Source organism: Dermochelys coriacea, chromosome 4, assembly GCF_009764565.3.
Source record: "Dermochelys coriacea isolate rDerCor1 chromosome 4, rDerCor1.pri.v4, whole genome shotgun sequence".
Taxonomy (NCBI): domain Eukaryota; kingdom Metazoa; phylum Chordata; order Testudines; family Dermochelyidae; genus Dermochelys; species Dermochelys coriacea.
Genome location: NC_050071.1, coordinates 129,679,227 through 129,693,580, shown reverse-complemented (window position 1 = coordinate 129,693,580; position 14,354 = coordinate 129,679,227). Strand labels below are relative to the sequence as shown.

General features: G+C 39.1%; 1 protein-coding gene across 7 annotated transcripts in view; it reads left to right on the top strand.

Annotated features, from left to right (window-relative positions):
* The window catches only part of MAEA (macrophage erythroblast attacher, E3 ubiquitin ligase), a 133,923-nt gene that overhangs the window by 86,671 nt on the left and 32,898 nt on the right, over window positions 1-14,354 (top strand). For 4 of the 7 annotated variants that reach the window (XM_038400037.2, XM_038400038.2, XM_043512672.1 and 1 more), the window contains exons 4-6: window positions 3,692-3,814; window positions 4,739-4,852; window positions 6,875-6,951. In XM_038400037.2, coding sequence (XP_038255965.1) covers window positions 3,692-3,814; window positions 4,739-4,852; window positions 6,875-6,951 — 314 coding nt within the window. The remainder of the gene's footprint in view (window positions 1-3,691; window positions 3,815-4,738; window positions 4,853-6,874; window positions 6,952-14,354) is intronic. The other 3 variants (XM_038400039.2, XM_038400040.2, XM_043512673.1) reach the window with 1 other exon arrangement.

The window sequence follows — 14,354 nt, the reverse complement described above, 5'->3', positions numbered from 1 at the left end:
GAAGTGAATAGATTTCCCTTGATGGAACTCATTGTTGATTTCTATGGAAAAATACTTGAACTTAAGATCATGAGTCTGTTTTTATTATGGGCCAGTCAATTTTTCCCAATCTTAACAGAGTACTGGGGTAACATAAGAGTCTGCCATTAGGTCACCTTACTTCCATTCAGAGGAGTATCATACACGCAGTTCTTTTGAGGCCTCTGTCAAGGTCACTTTGAATTACCGGCAGGGATGTTGACCACACCTACAAAACTTGATCTCATGAATAGTAGTAATAGTCTTCAGTGACACCCTAACTTGGCATCACTTCAGCTTTCATCAGTGCAGTGGCAAAGGGGATAATTTTGTTTTATATGGGGGGAGTGGTCCAGAAAAGTCTCCTGTGCTACACCTGATTCTGATTTCACCCTGGTGTAAATCACGAATAACTCCTATATGTCCAAGGACATTACATGAGGGTGAACTAGTGTGGGAGAAGAATCAGGCCATTTAATTTATTCCATTATACTATAATTAATTTGATAAATGATGGTTGAAATTTTAAATTATGTAGTTGTATTGAAAACTTTCTCTGTGGACATTTTACCAAGTCTTGGCTTAATTTATAGACATTTTGCGGGAGTGGGGAAAGTTTTAGAAAAAGGTTATACTTAGTATTTCTAAGCAAATTATCTGCAACTGTGTAAACAGGCCTGTGGCCATGACAACCTCCACTGCAGTTCTGGTTTTTTTTTTCTTAGGTAGTGTCAGTATTTAAGAGATCATAATTTTACAAGAAAAAACCTACATGATAAATGAAATACAGGATGTAAACACAAGCCAGGTAGCTATCGTTTGTATAAAATCTCAGAATGTTCCGAGCAGGAACAAACTAAGACTGAGCTCACATACTTTCTCAGCTGTGGTGTTTTAACAGGTGAAAATACCATCGTCTATTCTAACAGTGTCTTTATTCACTTGAGCTATTCTGAATATTCTGTCATATTCAGCATATTTCAATTGTATGGTTTGCAGCACGTTGCTTTGGAAAGTACATATACTTAAATTTGGTGGAACAAGTTCATTTTTATGTGAATACAGACATTCTTAGCACTGACTTATTGTGTTAGCAATACACAGAATTGTATAGTTTCCTGCAGAGTGTTGTCTTCCTCTAAGTGTGAGCTGTCACAGCATGACATATTTATGCATCTCTGAATAATCTCTGAGAATGCCAATTCAAAATGTACCCAGATCATCCGAGTTTGAAAACAATTTCCTAAACCCTTTCACCATAGATGCATGAAGGAATCCTTTAATAGCATATGTCTTTAAAAAAAAAAAAATACACACATTCAGTTGCATTTGATTAGGTCTGTTTGAATGTATAAAGCTGCTAGTGAACTATGAAGCTGTACAGGAACAGTTAAATGTCTGCCCTATGGAGGATAATAATAGGTTGTGCTTACTACAAGCAGTTTTTTTTCTTCCCACTTCCTGTGAAGTGTCTCATGTCACTCAACAAAATGGAATTTTAATACTGTAACGTGTACTTCTTGTTTAGTCACTGGGATCAATAGGATGTTGCAGCCTAAATAATTATAGTGCCAATGCAATTGGAAGACAAAGTTTCTAAATGTTAAGGAACTAAAAGGAAGCATATGGAAGTGTCAAAACTTTACATGCTATTGATGGAAATGCCTCTAGTTATAATTAGCTGATTGGAACTAGAAAGGCCCAGACTTTTTCTTGTATGTAATTCTGCTAATTAAAGAGTGGGAATCAGTCAAGGGAATATTAATACAAGCATCTGTTATAATTATTCACAAATCACTTTAATGACACATTGCAAAGCTGAATCACATTGAATGTGATTGTATACAACTGAGCAACTTAATATTTTGAAAAAATTAACTGAAGGAAGAGGAATACTCCTAGAAGTCCTAACACTGTACTATGGATTAAGTCCATTTCTTATCAGCAGGGTCTTTTATTCAGCAAAACTGTAGTGTCACTTCCTGCAGCATGTTCTATTCTAGATTTTTGTGCATTTGCTATGTCTGCAACCTGAAAACTCCCTGCTCTTTTTATGTGCATGGGTGATTTATAGAGAATTAATTATTAAACTAGAATTATCAAGTGTATATCTGTGAAAGGTTGTAGTGACTTAAAAAAAAAAAAAGAATTTAATGCTCACAAAAAGTGGTTTAATAACACTGAAATCTGCAGACTTCTGTCCACAAAACAGGTACAAATAAGGAAACTTCATTACAAACATCCCGTCTCACACTGCCCCACTTACAACTTCACTGAGGCTGCCAAAATGGGAGCCAGTTGTGATGCTAGTTCTTCAGATGTGGGCATCAGTGGAAAATAGTCTGTATCCACCAAACTTGTATCACACATACTGCTAAACATAGGTTGAAATATGACTTTGAGACCATCTTTTCCCTTCTCTCTTCCCCTCTGCACCTCCCACCTCCCCCACCATGGGTTTTAAGGAAGCTTTTCCTGACAGTTCTCAGGAAAGTAAAGCTTAAGTTTAAAAAATAGCTAACTGGAAAATAAGGCTGACTTAAGTGTAAAGGCTGAATGCTTCTGTCCGCTATAGATTTGTTGAGGATTGTGTAGAAAATAATTTTAAAGGGTTAAATTTTGCTGCTATTATATTTTCACCTGTTTCTTTCCTTATACCTAAAGAGTGACAGAAACCTTTTGCCTCCTAGCATGCACAAAACCACCACAGAAAGCAAGTGCGTACGTATGTACTTGCCTCCTCCTTCAGGAGTGTGCAATGTGGCTCTAACCTTGTTAGTTCCAGAGACAGGCCTTAGCCCCAGAGTTATGAGGGGTTTGCTATAAAATTCAACACTGGCTTGAATTCTGAAACTGAACTCCCTCTTTTCCCTCCACCAGATGAGTTTAGGCCCATTGTATTTTTCCATTCTTTCTGTTAGACCTAGTAGATCTGCTTGGGGTGGCTTTTACTTTCTCTGAATCAGACAGAAGAGACCAGTCATAAAAGAAGGGAGAACTCTGAGACTGAGGCAAAAGGAGAGTTAATGGAGAAGGATGAAGGTCAGAAGGAAGTGTTTGCTGGATGCTCTCAGGAGTCGGTGTAGAAAAGGATGCAGGTAGAGTATATCAAGGTATATGAAAAGAAATGGCAAGAGAGAAGGATTGTTGGCAAACGTGTTAATCTGTAAGTAGTATTAACACTGGTTTACAGAGCAGGAAGGCATCAAACAAACAAATCAGTTTTAAAATTTGCTCTCTACTTTCACATTCGTACATCAATAAATAGGGAATCACAGTTTTTGAGAAGTTTGAGTAGCAGCCGTGTTAGTCTGTATTCGCAAAAAGAAAAGGAGTACTTGTGGCACCTTAGAGACTAACAAATTTATTAGAGCATAAGCTTTCGTGCATCCTATGAAGTGAGCTGTAGCTCATGAAAGCTTATGCTCTAATAAATTTGTTAGTCTCTAAGGTGCCACAAGTACTCATTTTAGTTTTTGAGAAGACACTATAACTACTTTATTTGTAGAGGAAAATGCTTTAAAGGGCAAGATGTTTTTAAAATTATGTACATTTTAACATGCATCTCACAAATTAGCTCCTAGCTTTAGCTATGAAGAATGAGATTTTTGTGGAGCAACCTCGTTTTGTAAACAAAGCTCAACTGGTCTTGCTCTCTCTTTTTTTCCTTAAGGACTTGGTAAATATTGAGATGTTCTTGACGGCTAAAGAAGTGGAAGAATCTTTGGAAAGGCAAGAAACTATGACTTGCTTGGCTTGGTGTCATGATAACAAATCCAGGCTCAGGAAAATGAAGGTATGGAAGTTACAATGCACAAAGCTTTAACTTAATGTACTTTGTCATGGTTGTATGAACTCCTTGAATATTTGATTTAGCCAGTTGAGTTTAAATGTTGGGTCTGAATGATGACTTAGCATGTACTAAACTAAAGATCCTAAGTACAAAATAAATCCCTTTAATATGCCTAAATCAGAACAGTTGTACGCACTTACACCAAGATTAAACTTGACCCTGAACCTAGGTCCTTTAGATGCACGATTTTTCCTTGACAAATTACAGTGAAATAACATAACAATATGACCTTGCTTTTTAATGTGATTTACAGAAACTTAAATGCTAGGGGTATAGTCTCATCTCGATGCATGAGGACTTATGTGCATAACTCCTTTGCATCCTGCTGAGAACATATTTCACAGGGTGTATATGAAGTTGTCCTGAACAAGTGTGGAGAGCAATTGAAATGCTAAACATATAGCCTCATGCTTAACACAATGGGAGAAATTTACCTTATTAAAGTTTTATTCAGCTATGATGACTTAAAGAAAAGAGAGCTAACTTGAAATATAAGATGCAATAATGCTAAATTAGAATGTAGTTTTCTCAAAAAAGCTGCATGTAATCTAGTAACAAGCAAAGTACATTTCTTTCCAGCCCTTGTACACCACGAACAGAAGATAAGGAGTCACTCCGTGTTATCCATATATAGTTAGTTTAAATTCCCTTGTCTTTAAAGTTGCTTTTTAAAGTATGCTGTAATCTTTTATAGGGCTTGCAGAAATCTGTTTTAACTGATATTAACCAAAACCCCTGCCTCCCTCAGAAAGGTGTTTTGTGTCGTCTTTGTTTTTTTTGTTTTTTTTTAAACTAAGCGCTTTCTTTAACCAAAAATGTCTGAGTGCACTTAATGACAAGCAAAGAGTGACATTCTCTGTCACTCAGGGGCGCCAAAATGAGAACGAACCGAAGATGGGACGCAAAAGTAAATCGGCCTGTGATTACTCTAAAGAAAATGATGATCTTGTTATGGAAACCATTAAAGGAAAACCAGAATTGGTATGTAAACACTGTTGCATAATTGTACTGCTCAAGAAAACCTTATGTGATGTTAATATGTTAAATAACGTAAGAAATTAAATCCAAAGTACTCTCAATTTTTTTCATAAGCAATATTCAATGTAAAAATAAAAACCAGGAATAAAACAACTTCCACATCCCCCCCCAAAAAAAATCTATTTCTGCAAGCCCTACTTTACATAAAAGCTAAGGCTGTGAGAGATCAGAGTTGGAGGAAATCACTATGCTGCTTTTTGAAACACACAGGAATAAATTTCTGTTCAGTGTAAGGCGGCTTAGCTGCTTATTAGTGTTAACTCCTTGCCCACCTTCCTGCAAGTCTAACCAAAAGCTAAACTGGAGAAGAAAGGGTTGGGGAGGAGCGGGGAGGAAGAAGTGCTGCAGTCCCATTGAGTTACCATTCTTGTGAGTAGGACTGTAAGACTGTACCAAAATTTGTGCTATATTGTAATGAATCTGAAATCTACTGACTACATAAAGTTTAAGTTCTGACAGTCTATAAAATCCAATTTAGCTATTGGCTTGCAGTTCACTGGAGGACATCTACACTTCTGAAGACTTTTTTTTTTTCCAATGTATCTTAAAGGGAGGAAGTATACATCTAGAATATATTGTCTGTAGGGGGATGATTACTAAAGAGTGGATCTTTTTTAAAAAATACAAAAAATAAACTAATCTAAAATCCCAAATGAGTGATGATGTGCAGAGTTAAGTAATTGGATAATTTAAAACAAAACATCTGAAAGTCAGTTCCTCTGTTTTGTCTGCCGATTCAAATTTCAAGAGTTTTGCTTTTAGCAAAAGTTAAGAATACAGAACAATGTAGCTCTTAAAATCTTGTGGAGTCCTTGCTTTTCTCTAGACAGTCAGGCTTGGGAGTTTAAAAAGAACCTATTTTCAAACAGTTACACTTTAAAACTATATATTCCATCAATATGATGTTTGAGTTTAAATTTCTTTACAAGTTTCTAATTGTTTAAAAAAAAAAAAGTAGCTGTCATAGATGTGTGCTGCACCACAAACAGTTAACTGACCCAAATTTGTAGCTGTTCAAATTCCTGCTGATGTCATTGAGGAATTTTGATATTACTGTGCAGATAAACAATAAACAAAAGGCAGCCATTCACTAGAAACATGGGGGAGGAAAATGTTCGCTGAATGGAGCAGACAAATTTGAGGAATACATATTTATTTTCAATCTTCAGAGGGTGTATGTGTTTTTTTTTGAAGATAATAAAGTAGTTGACTGTGTCCCTATAACAAAGCATGGTGAATTGCTCTTTTTTCAGAGAGAGAGAAACTTTTTTAAATTCTACATGTTCAAAGTTTTTCTATAGATTTTTTTGAGAACCTGTGCTAAATTTGATTTAAATGGACACTGTCAGCTTACTTACCTTTTCCAAAAGCAGGTAATTGCAACTTGGTTTTAGTGTGAATGAGATTGTCTTTAGTATGGCTTTTAAAACACTGTTCTGGGTTCTTTGGGGGCAGGGGAAAAAGGGCCCTCAGTGAACTAAAATAACGTGCTACTTTCATGCTAACATGAACATTCAAGTAAGCATTTAGAGACCTTTTGCCCCAACAATCCTGCACAATTCCATTGTGTCCCATAACTAAGAGGGTTCCTCTGCCTTAATTATTGCTTCGTCTCAGAAATTTCTACAGTATCTGCTGTCTTACAGTTGGAATGTAGTACAAAGCAACACCGCTGGTCCATTCACACCCATGAAGACTGTGGCATCCTTTAGTCATCAGGACACAATTGGTCCCTGTTACGACAATTTCTTTTGGAGGACAGTGAGAAGTAGGAGGCTTTTTGTTTGCTTTTAGGGAATTTTATGCCAGCATTAAACTAGTTTATCTGCATGAATACCTAAAAGCAAGCAAAGTTGCATGCCATTAACACTATTTTGTGGCATACTGAGTACTTTGAGCACATAAGATACATTGTGCAATGCTGCTTTGGCCCCATCTAAGACCTTGTCTTGTCTTTAATCTCAGAGCTGTCTGGAGTTCAGCCTAAGGATTCAGGAGTTCATTGAACTCATTCGACAGAACAAGAGACTGGATGCTGTGAGGTATGAAATTAGGATGCTTACCAAACAGTTTTCTTAATAAGAACATATTATGCTTCATAAGAAACATGTGACTATTATTGCACACCCAGAAGCTCCACTGCAACAAATGGTCTTCTCAGCATTGTTATCATCAAACACACTCTTGGGATTTAATAGACTAAGGTTCATATTGAATTATTTGGAATTTTAAGCACAGGCTATCATTCGAGATACATAATTAAAAACTTTAAAATGGTTACTGAAAATAAAACTTCCTGGCTTTGCAAAACTTCAAAATTCAGAAATAGTCATCAAAAATGCACTTTTTACATTGTTGGTCTCTTGGTGTAGACAAATGTTTCTTTTAACACACAGTTCAGTTTGCAATTACTATAGTAATCTCGAGTACAAACTAAAAGAGGGTAGATGGGATTGGCTCGCACAGCCAAATTTCCTGTGTCTCAAGAAAAGAAGTTTCTCTTTTTATATGGACTGGTCGGAATCTTATTTAACTTGAACATTTTGACCATAAATGTTCACTTGTCTAAAATTGGATATAGACTGTTTGAGCTCTGAAGCGTTTTTCATTATGCAATCTTTATTAAACTCCATTAGACTTTAGGATTTATTTGAAGTATTTTAGTTCCTTGTATTGTATTTGTATTATATTATATTATATTATTACTTTGCAGCTCTACAGTATCTATTATCTGAGGATCTCTATTATGTTACAAAAAATAAGACTCTCCTCGCTTCTGTGAGGTATATAAATGTTATACCTATTTTATGTAGGAAAAGACAGTTCATGCTTGCCCAAGGTCTTAGAGTCAGTGACCGAGCTGGAAATAAAACCAAGAATTCATGACTCATTGTCCCCTATTCTAACCACAAGACAACTTTTTTGTCTCTGGGTAAATGCTTCTTATTTTATTGGGTCAGGAAGTAATTTAAAATGAATAAGCTTTTGAGTCGGTGGTCTCAATCTAAGGTGTTCGAATAATGTTTCAGAACAGGAAACTGATTCTGTTAAAATCAATGGGATGCCTGTGCTGGGACCTCATGGTATGCAGATAATATGTGATAATATTTTGTAGTATTCTATTACTAAGTTACTGCACAATAAGAGTTTAGAGTGGTATAGTTATAATTACATGACCGCTTCTACTACATTTTGTTTACCTAGTGTTGCTTTATAAAATCTTGTTGAAAGTAACAGGATATTTGCAGGATACTTGCATCATTTATTGTCACAAAGTTTTTTATGGTAGAGATAGTGCACAGTCATACCATATGCATGATGCATCATAGAAACAAATAAAAATTCTCGGCATTTTTAATCAGGACCTCAATTTTTAGGTACAGAACACTTTTTTTTATTAGATCCAAATGGAATACTGTATTGTCTTCAGAAGGGAGGAAAAAGCAAGGTGGATTCTTAATTCTGGGCTACCTGTGTCTCACTGTGATATTCTAGACTGATGCCCTACTGTAACATTGTGACACTGTTATTGCTGTTGTCCCGTGTCCACATGTCTGAAATGTGACAAATTATGCTTTCTGTGTTAGCCAGTTGTTGCATAGTCAATTTGCTTTTTGCATAACCACCAGCTTCCTGTATCAGTATGCAGCAAGCACTGGAAGAGAACAAAGAAAGGGATTTTGGAATGTGTTTTTTAAGAATACCATAGCAATATTCCAATGAAATATACCATATGAATATCATCATAGCTGTTCATCTACAGCTGTGTGTACTGGAGAGACCAGTATATGTGCACTGAGCTCAGAGTATTTCTCAACATGCCTTGTCCTCTAGTTCTTGCGATGCTTTCACCTGTTTAGTATTGCAAACCCCAAATGTTCAAAAATCATGCGTATTTTTAAAAAATAAAGATTATTTTGGTGTTTTAGCCTTTGGTTATAATTGGGTCATGCTTTCAAGTATTTCTCCGCAGCTATGAGGGCTAAACTTTTTTTTTTTCTTTTCATGAAAACTAAAATTCTCCAAAAAATCACTGGATTCCAGGATGTGGGCCATAAAAAGAAGAGAGAGAAAGAGAAAGAAAGACGTACCAAATAACATCAGACTCATGATAAACTAGTGATAGTTGGCAACGCTGCTAGTCACCATCTCTTTGAGATGGTAGCTGTGAGACTTTTACAAGAACTGAGGGGCCTGTTGAGACAATCTGGGGCTTTCCAACAATGGCCTGTCACTGAAGTTATGGTTTAGAGTGGACCCCTGCCTGAAGGGGGAACGTCATGGGTCTCCTTTCCCTCTCCTTCACCACCCAGGAGGGATGGGCGTTCAGGGGTCCAGTGTTGTCTTCAGCATTTGGGGTATCTACGTTTATAGATAGGCCATAGCTGCTATATTCTTCTCCTGCCACACACATCACTCTGTGATGGTGTTGGTAGGGCCCCTGCAGCAATTGGTGAGTCATTACCCCATTGAGATGCATGAGGCACTTGCTATCTTTGAAAAAAGAAAAGGAGTACTTGTGGCACCTTAGAGAATAACAAATTTATTTGAGCATAAGCTTTCGTGAGCTATAGCTCACTTCATCGAATGCATTTGGTGGAAAATACAGTGGAGAGATTTATATACACACATAGAGAACATGAAACAAGGGGTTTTATCATACACACTGTAAGGAGAGTGATCACTTAAGATAAGCCATCACCAGCAGCAGGGGGGGAAAGGAGGAAAACCTTTCATGGTGACAAGCAAGGTAGGCCATTTCCAGCAGTTAACAAGAACATCTGAGGAACAGTGGGGGCTGGGGTGGGGGGGGGGGAAATAACATGGGGAAATAGTTTTACTTTGTGTAATGACTCATCCATTCCCAGTCTCTATTCAAGCCTAAGTTAACTGTATCCAGTTTGCAAATTAATTCCAGTTCAGCAGTCTCTCGTTGGAGTCTGTTTTTGAAGGTTTTTTTGATGAAGGATAGCCACCCTCAGGTCTGTAATTGAGTGATTGGAGAGATTGAAGTGTTCTCCGACTGGTTTTTGAATGTTATAATTCTTGACATCTGATTTGTGTCCATTTATTCTTTTATGTAGAGACTGTCCAGTTTGGCCAATGTCCATGGCAGAGGGCATTGCTGGCACATGATGGCATATATCACATTGGTAGATGCGCAGGTGAATGAGCCTCTGATAGTGTGGCTGATGTGATTAGGCCCTATGATGGTGTCCCCTGAATAGATATGTGGACAGAGTTGGCAACGGGCTTTGTTGCAAGGATAGGTTCCTGGGTAAGTGGTTCTGTTGTGCGGTGTGTGGTTGCTGGTGAGTATTTGCTTCAGGTTGGGGAGCTGTCTGTAAGCAAGGACTGGCCTGTCTCCCAAGATCTGTGAGAGTGATGGGTCGTCCTTCAGGATAGGTTGTAGATCCTTGATGATGCGTTGGAGAGGTTTTAGTTGGGGGCTGAAGGTGATGGCTAGTGGCGTTCTGTTTGGCCTGTCCTGTAGTAGGTGACTTCTGGGTACTCTTCTAGCTCTGTCAATCTGTTTCTTCACTTCAGCAGGTGTGTAGTGTAGTTGTAAGAATGCATGATAGAAATCTTGTAGGTGTTTGTCTCTGTCTGAGGGGTTGGAGCAAATGCGGTTATATCGTAGAGCTTGGCTGTAGACAATGGATCATATGGTATGATCTGGATGAAAGCTAGAGGCATGTAGGTAGGAATAGCAGTCAGTAGGTTTCTGATATAGGGTGGTGTTTATGTGACCATCGCGTATTAGCACCGTAGTGTCCAGGAAGTGGATCTCTTGTGTGGACTGGTCCAGGCTGAGGTTGATGGTGGGATGGAAATTGTTGAAATCCTGGTGGAATTCCTCAAGGGCATCTTTTCCATGGGTCCAGATGATGAAGATGTCATCAATGTAGCGCAAGTAGAGTAGGGGCATTAGGGGACGAGAGCTGAGGAAGCGTTGTTCTAAGTCAGCCATAAAAATGTTGGCATACTGTGGGGCCATGCGGGTACCCATTGCAGTGCCGCTGATTTGAAGGTATACATTGTCCCCAAATGTGAAATAGTTATGGGTGAGGACAAAGTCACAAAGTTCAGCCACCAGATTAGCCGTGACGTTACCGGGAATAGTGTTCCTGACTGCTTGTAGTCCGTCTTTGTGTGTAATGTTGGTGTAGAGGGCTTCTACATCCATAGTGGCTAGGATGGTGTTTTTAGGAAAATCACCAATGGATTGTAGTTTCCTCAGGAAGTCAGTGGTTTCTTGAAGATAGCTGGGAGTGCTGGTAACGAAGGGCCTGAGGAGGGAGTCTACATAGCCAGACAATCCTGCTGTCAGGGTGCCAATGCCTGAGATGATGGGGCGTCCAGGATTTCCAGGTTTATGGATCTTGGGTAGCAGATAGAATACCCCAGGTCGGGGCTCCAGGGGTGTGTCTGTGCGGATTTGTTCTTGTGCTTTTTCAGGGAGTTTCTTGAGCAAATGCTGTAGTTTCTTTTGGTAACCTTCAGTGGGATCAGAGGGTAATGGCTTGTAGAAAGTGGTGTTGGAGAGCTGCCTAGTAGCCTCTTGTTCATATTCCGACCTATTCATGATGATGATAGCACCTCCTTTGTCAGCCTTTTTGATTATGATGTCAGAGTTGTTTCTGAGGCTGTGGATGGCATTACGTTCTGCATGGCTGAGATTATGGGGCATGTGATGCTGCTTTTCCACAGTTTCAGCCTGTGCACGTTGGTGGAAGCACTCAATGTAGAAGTCCAGTCTGCTGTTTCAACCTTAAGGAGGAGTCCACCCAGAATCCTTCTTTTTGTAGTGTTGGTAGGAAGGTCTCTGTGGGTTAATATGTTGGTCAGAAGTGTTGGTCAACAGTGGGGGGTGAGACTGCTGAATTGGAATTAATTTGCAAATTGGATATAATTAACTTAGGCTTGAATAGAGACTGGAATGGATGAGTCATTACACAAAGTAAAACTATTTCCCCATGTTATTTCTCCCCCACCCCCCACTGTTCCTCAGATGTTCTTGTTAACTGCTGGAAATGGCCTACCTTGTTTGTCACCATGAAAGGATTTCCTCCCTCCTCCCGCCCCCGCTGCTGGTGATGGCTCATCTTAAGTGATCACTGTCCTTACAGTGTGTATGATAAAACCCATTGTTTCATGTTCTCTATGAGTGTATATAAATCTCCCCACTGTATTTTCCACCAAATGCATCCGATGAAGTGAGCTGTAGCTCACGAAAGCTTATGCTCTAATAAATTTGTTAGTCTCTAAGGTGCCACAAGTACTCCTTTTCTTTTTGCGAATACAGACTAACACAGCTGCTACTCTGAAACTTACCATCTTTGAGTTCTTGTTTCAAGCTTTCTGCACTCTCAAACAGACATCACTGCTTCAGGGCTTGTCTATGTAGGGAAATTTACCAGTATAATTATGCCCCTTAATTTCTCTGTGTAGACAAGCCATCACTTACGCTTGGGTCACTTTCAGGGCTAGGGGTGTAGATCTTTCAAAAATGACTGAATGGAGTGAGCACTTAATTCCCTTAGATTGGGATTTCCAAAGAGTGCCTAGCTTCCCCCCGGCCCCAGAGAGAGAGAGAGTTAGTTTTTATATAAATATAAAAAGCTGACGTTCTAATATAAGCACATGACTCTAGGAGCTGGAGCTCTAGGGATGAGCCTACGGTGTTTGTGACTTAATTAGGACCTGACTAAAATTACGTTTTCTAAAAGACTTTTATGGAGCTCTGGAGATAGGGTTTCAAATTCAAAAGTTGTGTGTGATGTAGTGTGACTTAGACTTTGCATAGATCTACCCACAACCACTCTACTGACAAGTAAGAGTGTGTCTGCTGTTGTAACTTGCATATGAAGAATGCACAAAAAAGTTCAAGTAGCCCTTAGTAAGTTTTTGTGCTGGCCTCTTTAAGTCCTGTCTACTTTCTGTTTTAGCCAGGCAAAGTAGGTGGCTAGTTGCCAGGGTGTATGAGAGCTGCAAACTTTACCGCAAAGAATTAGGAGTATATAGACAGTGTCATCCCTTTTGTAAAGCTGAGACCTGGATGCAGAAGGAGCTGCTCCACGAAAGGACTGCAAAAGAAACCTTATAAGGAATTGGGCAACCAGTAGGAAGGGCCCATTGGGGAGAGGAAAGTTGGTCTGTATTGGGACTTGAAGAGCCCTAGAGTGCGGCAAAGATGAAGGAAGAGACCTTGGGTAAAGAAGCAATGTGGACTTGAGGTTGCAATTAGATACCTGCTTCATTCCAGGTATCCAACACCAGATCTTGTGATGGAAGGCAGGTAGAAGCTCCCCTTCACCCACCCGTATGTCATACAGTGTGGGTGAGAGAGATTGGCTTAATTCTTTTAGAGATGTGTGAAGTTAATCTAGTCTCAGGTTGTTTCCAACGGGACCGAGGTCATTCTATCTGCTACATGAGTATAACAAAGCTGTGCAGAAATCAAAGGCCTGCAGCAGTTTAGACAGACTTTTTAAGTTACAGTTGGACATAATGAAGGGGAGCCTATGAAAGAAAATGGCACTGTAGGGGTATGTAAAAATTACTGCAGTATTGGGAGGTCTCTTCTCAATGAAAATCTCTTTGGGGTAAACTTCAGTATTAAAGCTGTTCTTGTGTTTCCCAGGCCTAGTTCGAACTCCATTCAAATATGCTGCTTACTTTTAACTTCCACATCATTTCTTTCCTGCTCAGTCCTATCTCCGCCCAAATCTTCATCTCTCTTGTTCCCCCACAACCCAACCCAATATCATTGCTCAACTTCCTAAGAAGCAGCTTTATGTAATTTGTAGAATGTTTTTCTTTTTAAATATTTGTGGGGTTTTTTTGGTTTGTTTTTTGTTTTTTTAGAAAATGATGCCAGTCTTTACAAGCATGGATACTCCATGGGCTGTCATTTAGACACCGGCAGCTACAAGCTTTGATATGTCTCTCAAATGTAATAAATAATGTACAACCTTTGATTCATAGATACTAAGGTCAGAAGGGACCATTCTGATCATCTAGTCCGACCTCCTGCACAACGCAGGCCACAGAATCTCACCCACCCACTCCTACAAAAAACCTCACCTATGTCTGAGCTATTGAAGTCCTCAAATCATGGTTTAAAGACTTCAAGGAGCAGAGAATCCTCCTTCAAGTGACCCATTCCCCATGCTACAGAGGAAGGCGAAAAACCTCCCAGGGCCTCTTCCAATCTGCCCTGGAGGAAAATTCCTTCCCACCCCCAGATATGGTCATCAGCTAAACCCTGAGCATATGGGCAAGATTCACCAGCCAGATACTACAGAAAATTCTTTCCTGGGTAACTCAGATCCCATCCATCTAATATCCCATCTCAGGGGATTTGGCCTATTTACCCTGAATATTTAAAGATCAATTACTTACCAAAATCTCATTATCCCATCATACCATCTCCTCCATAAAC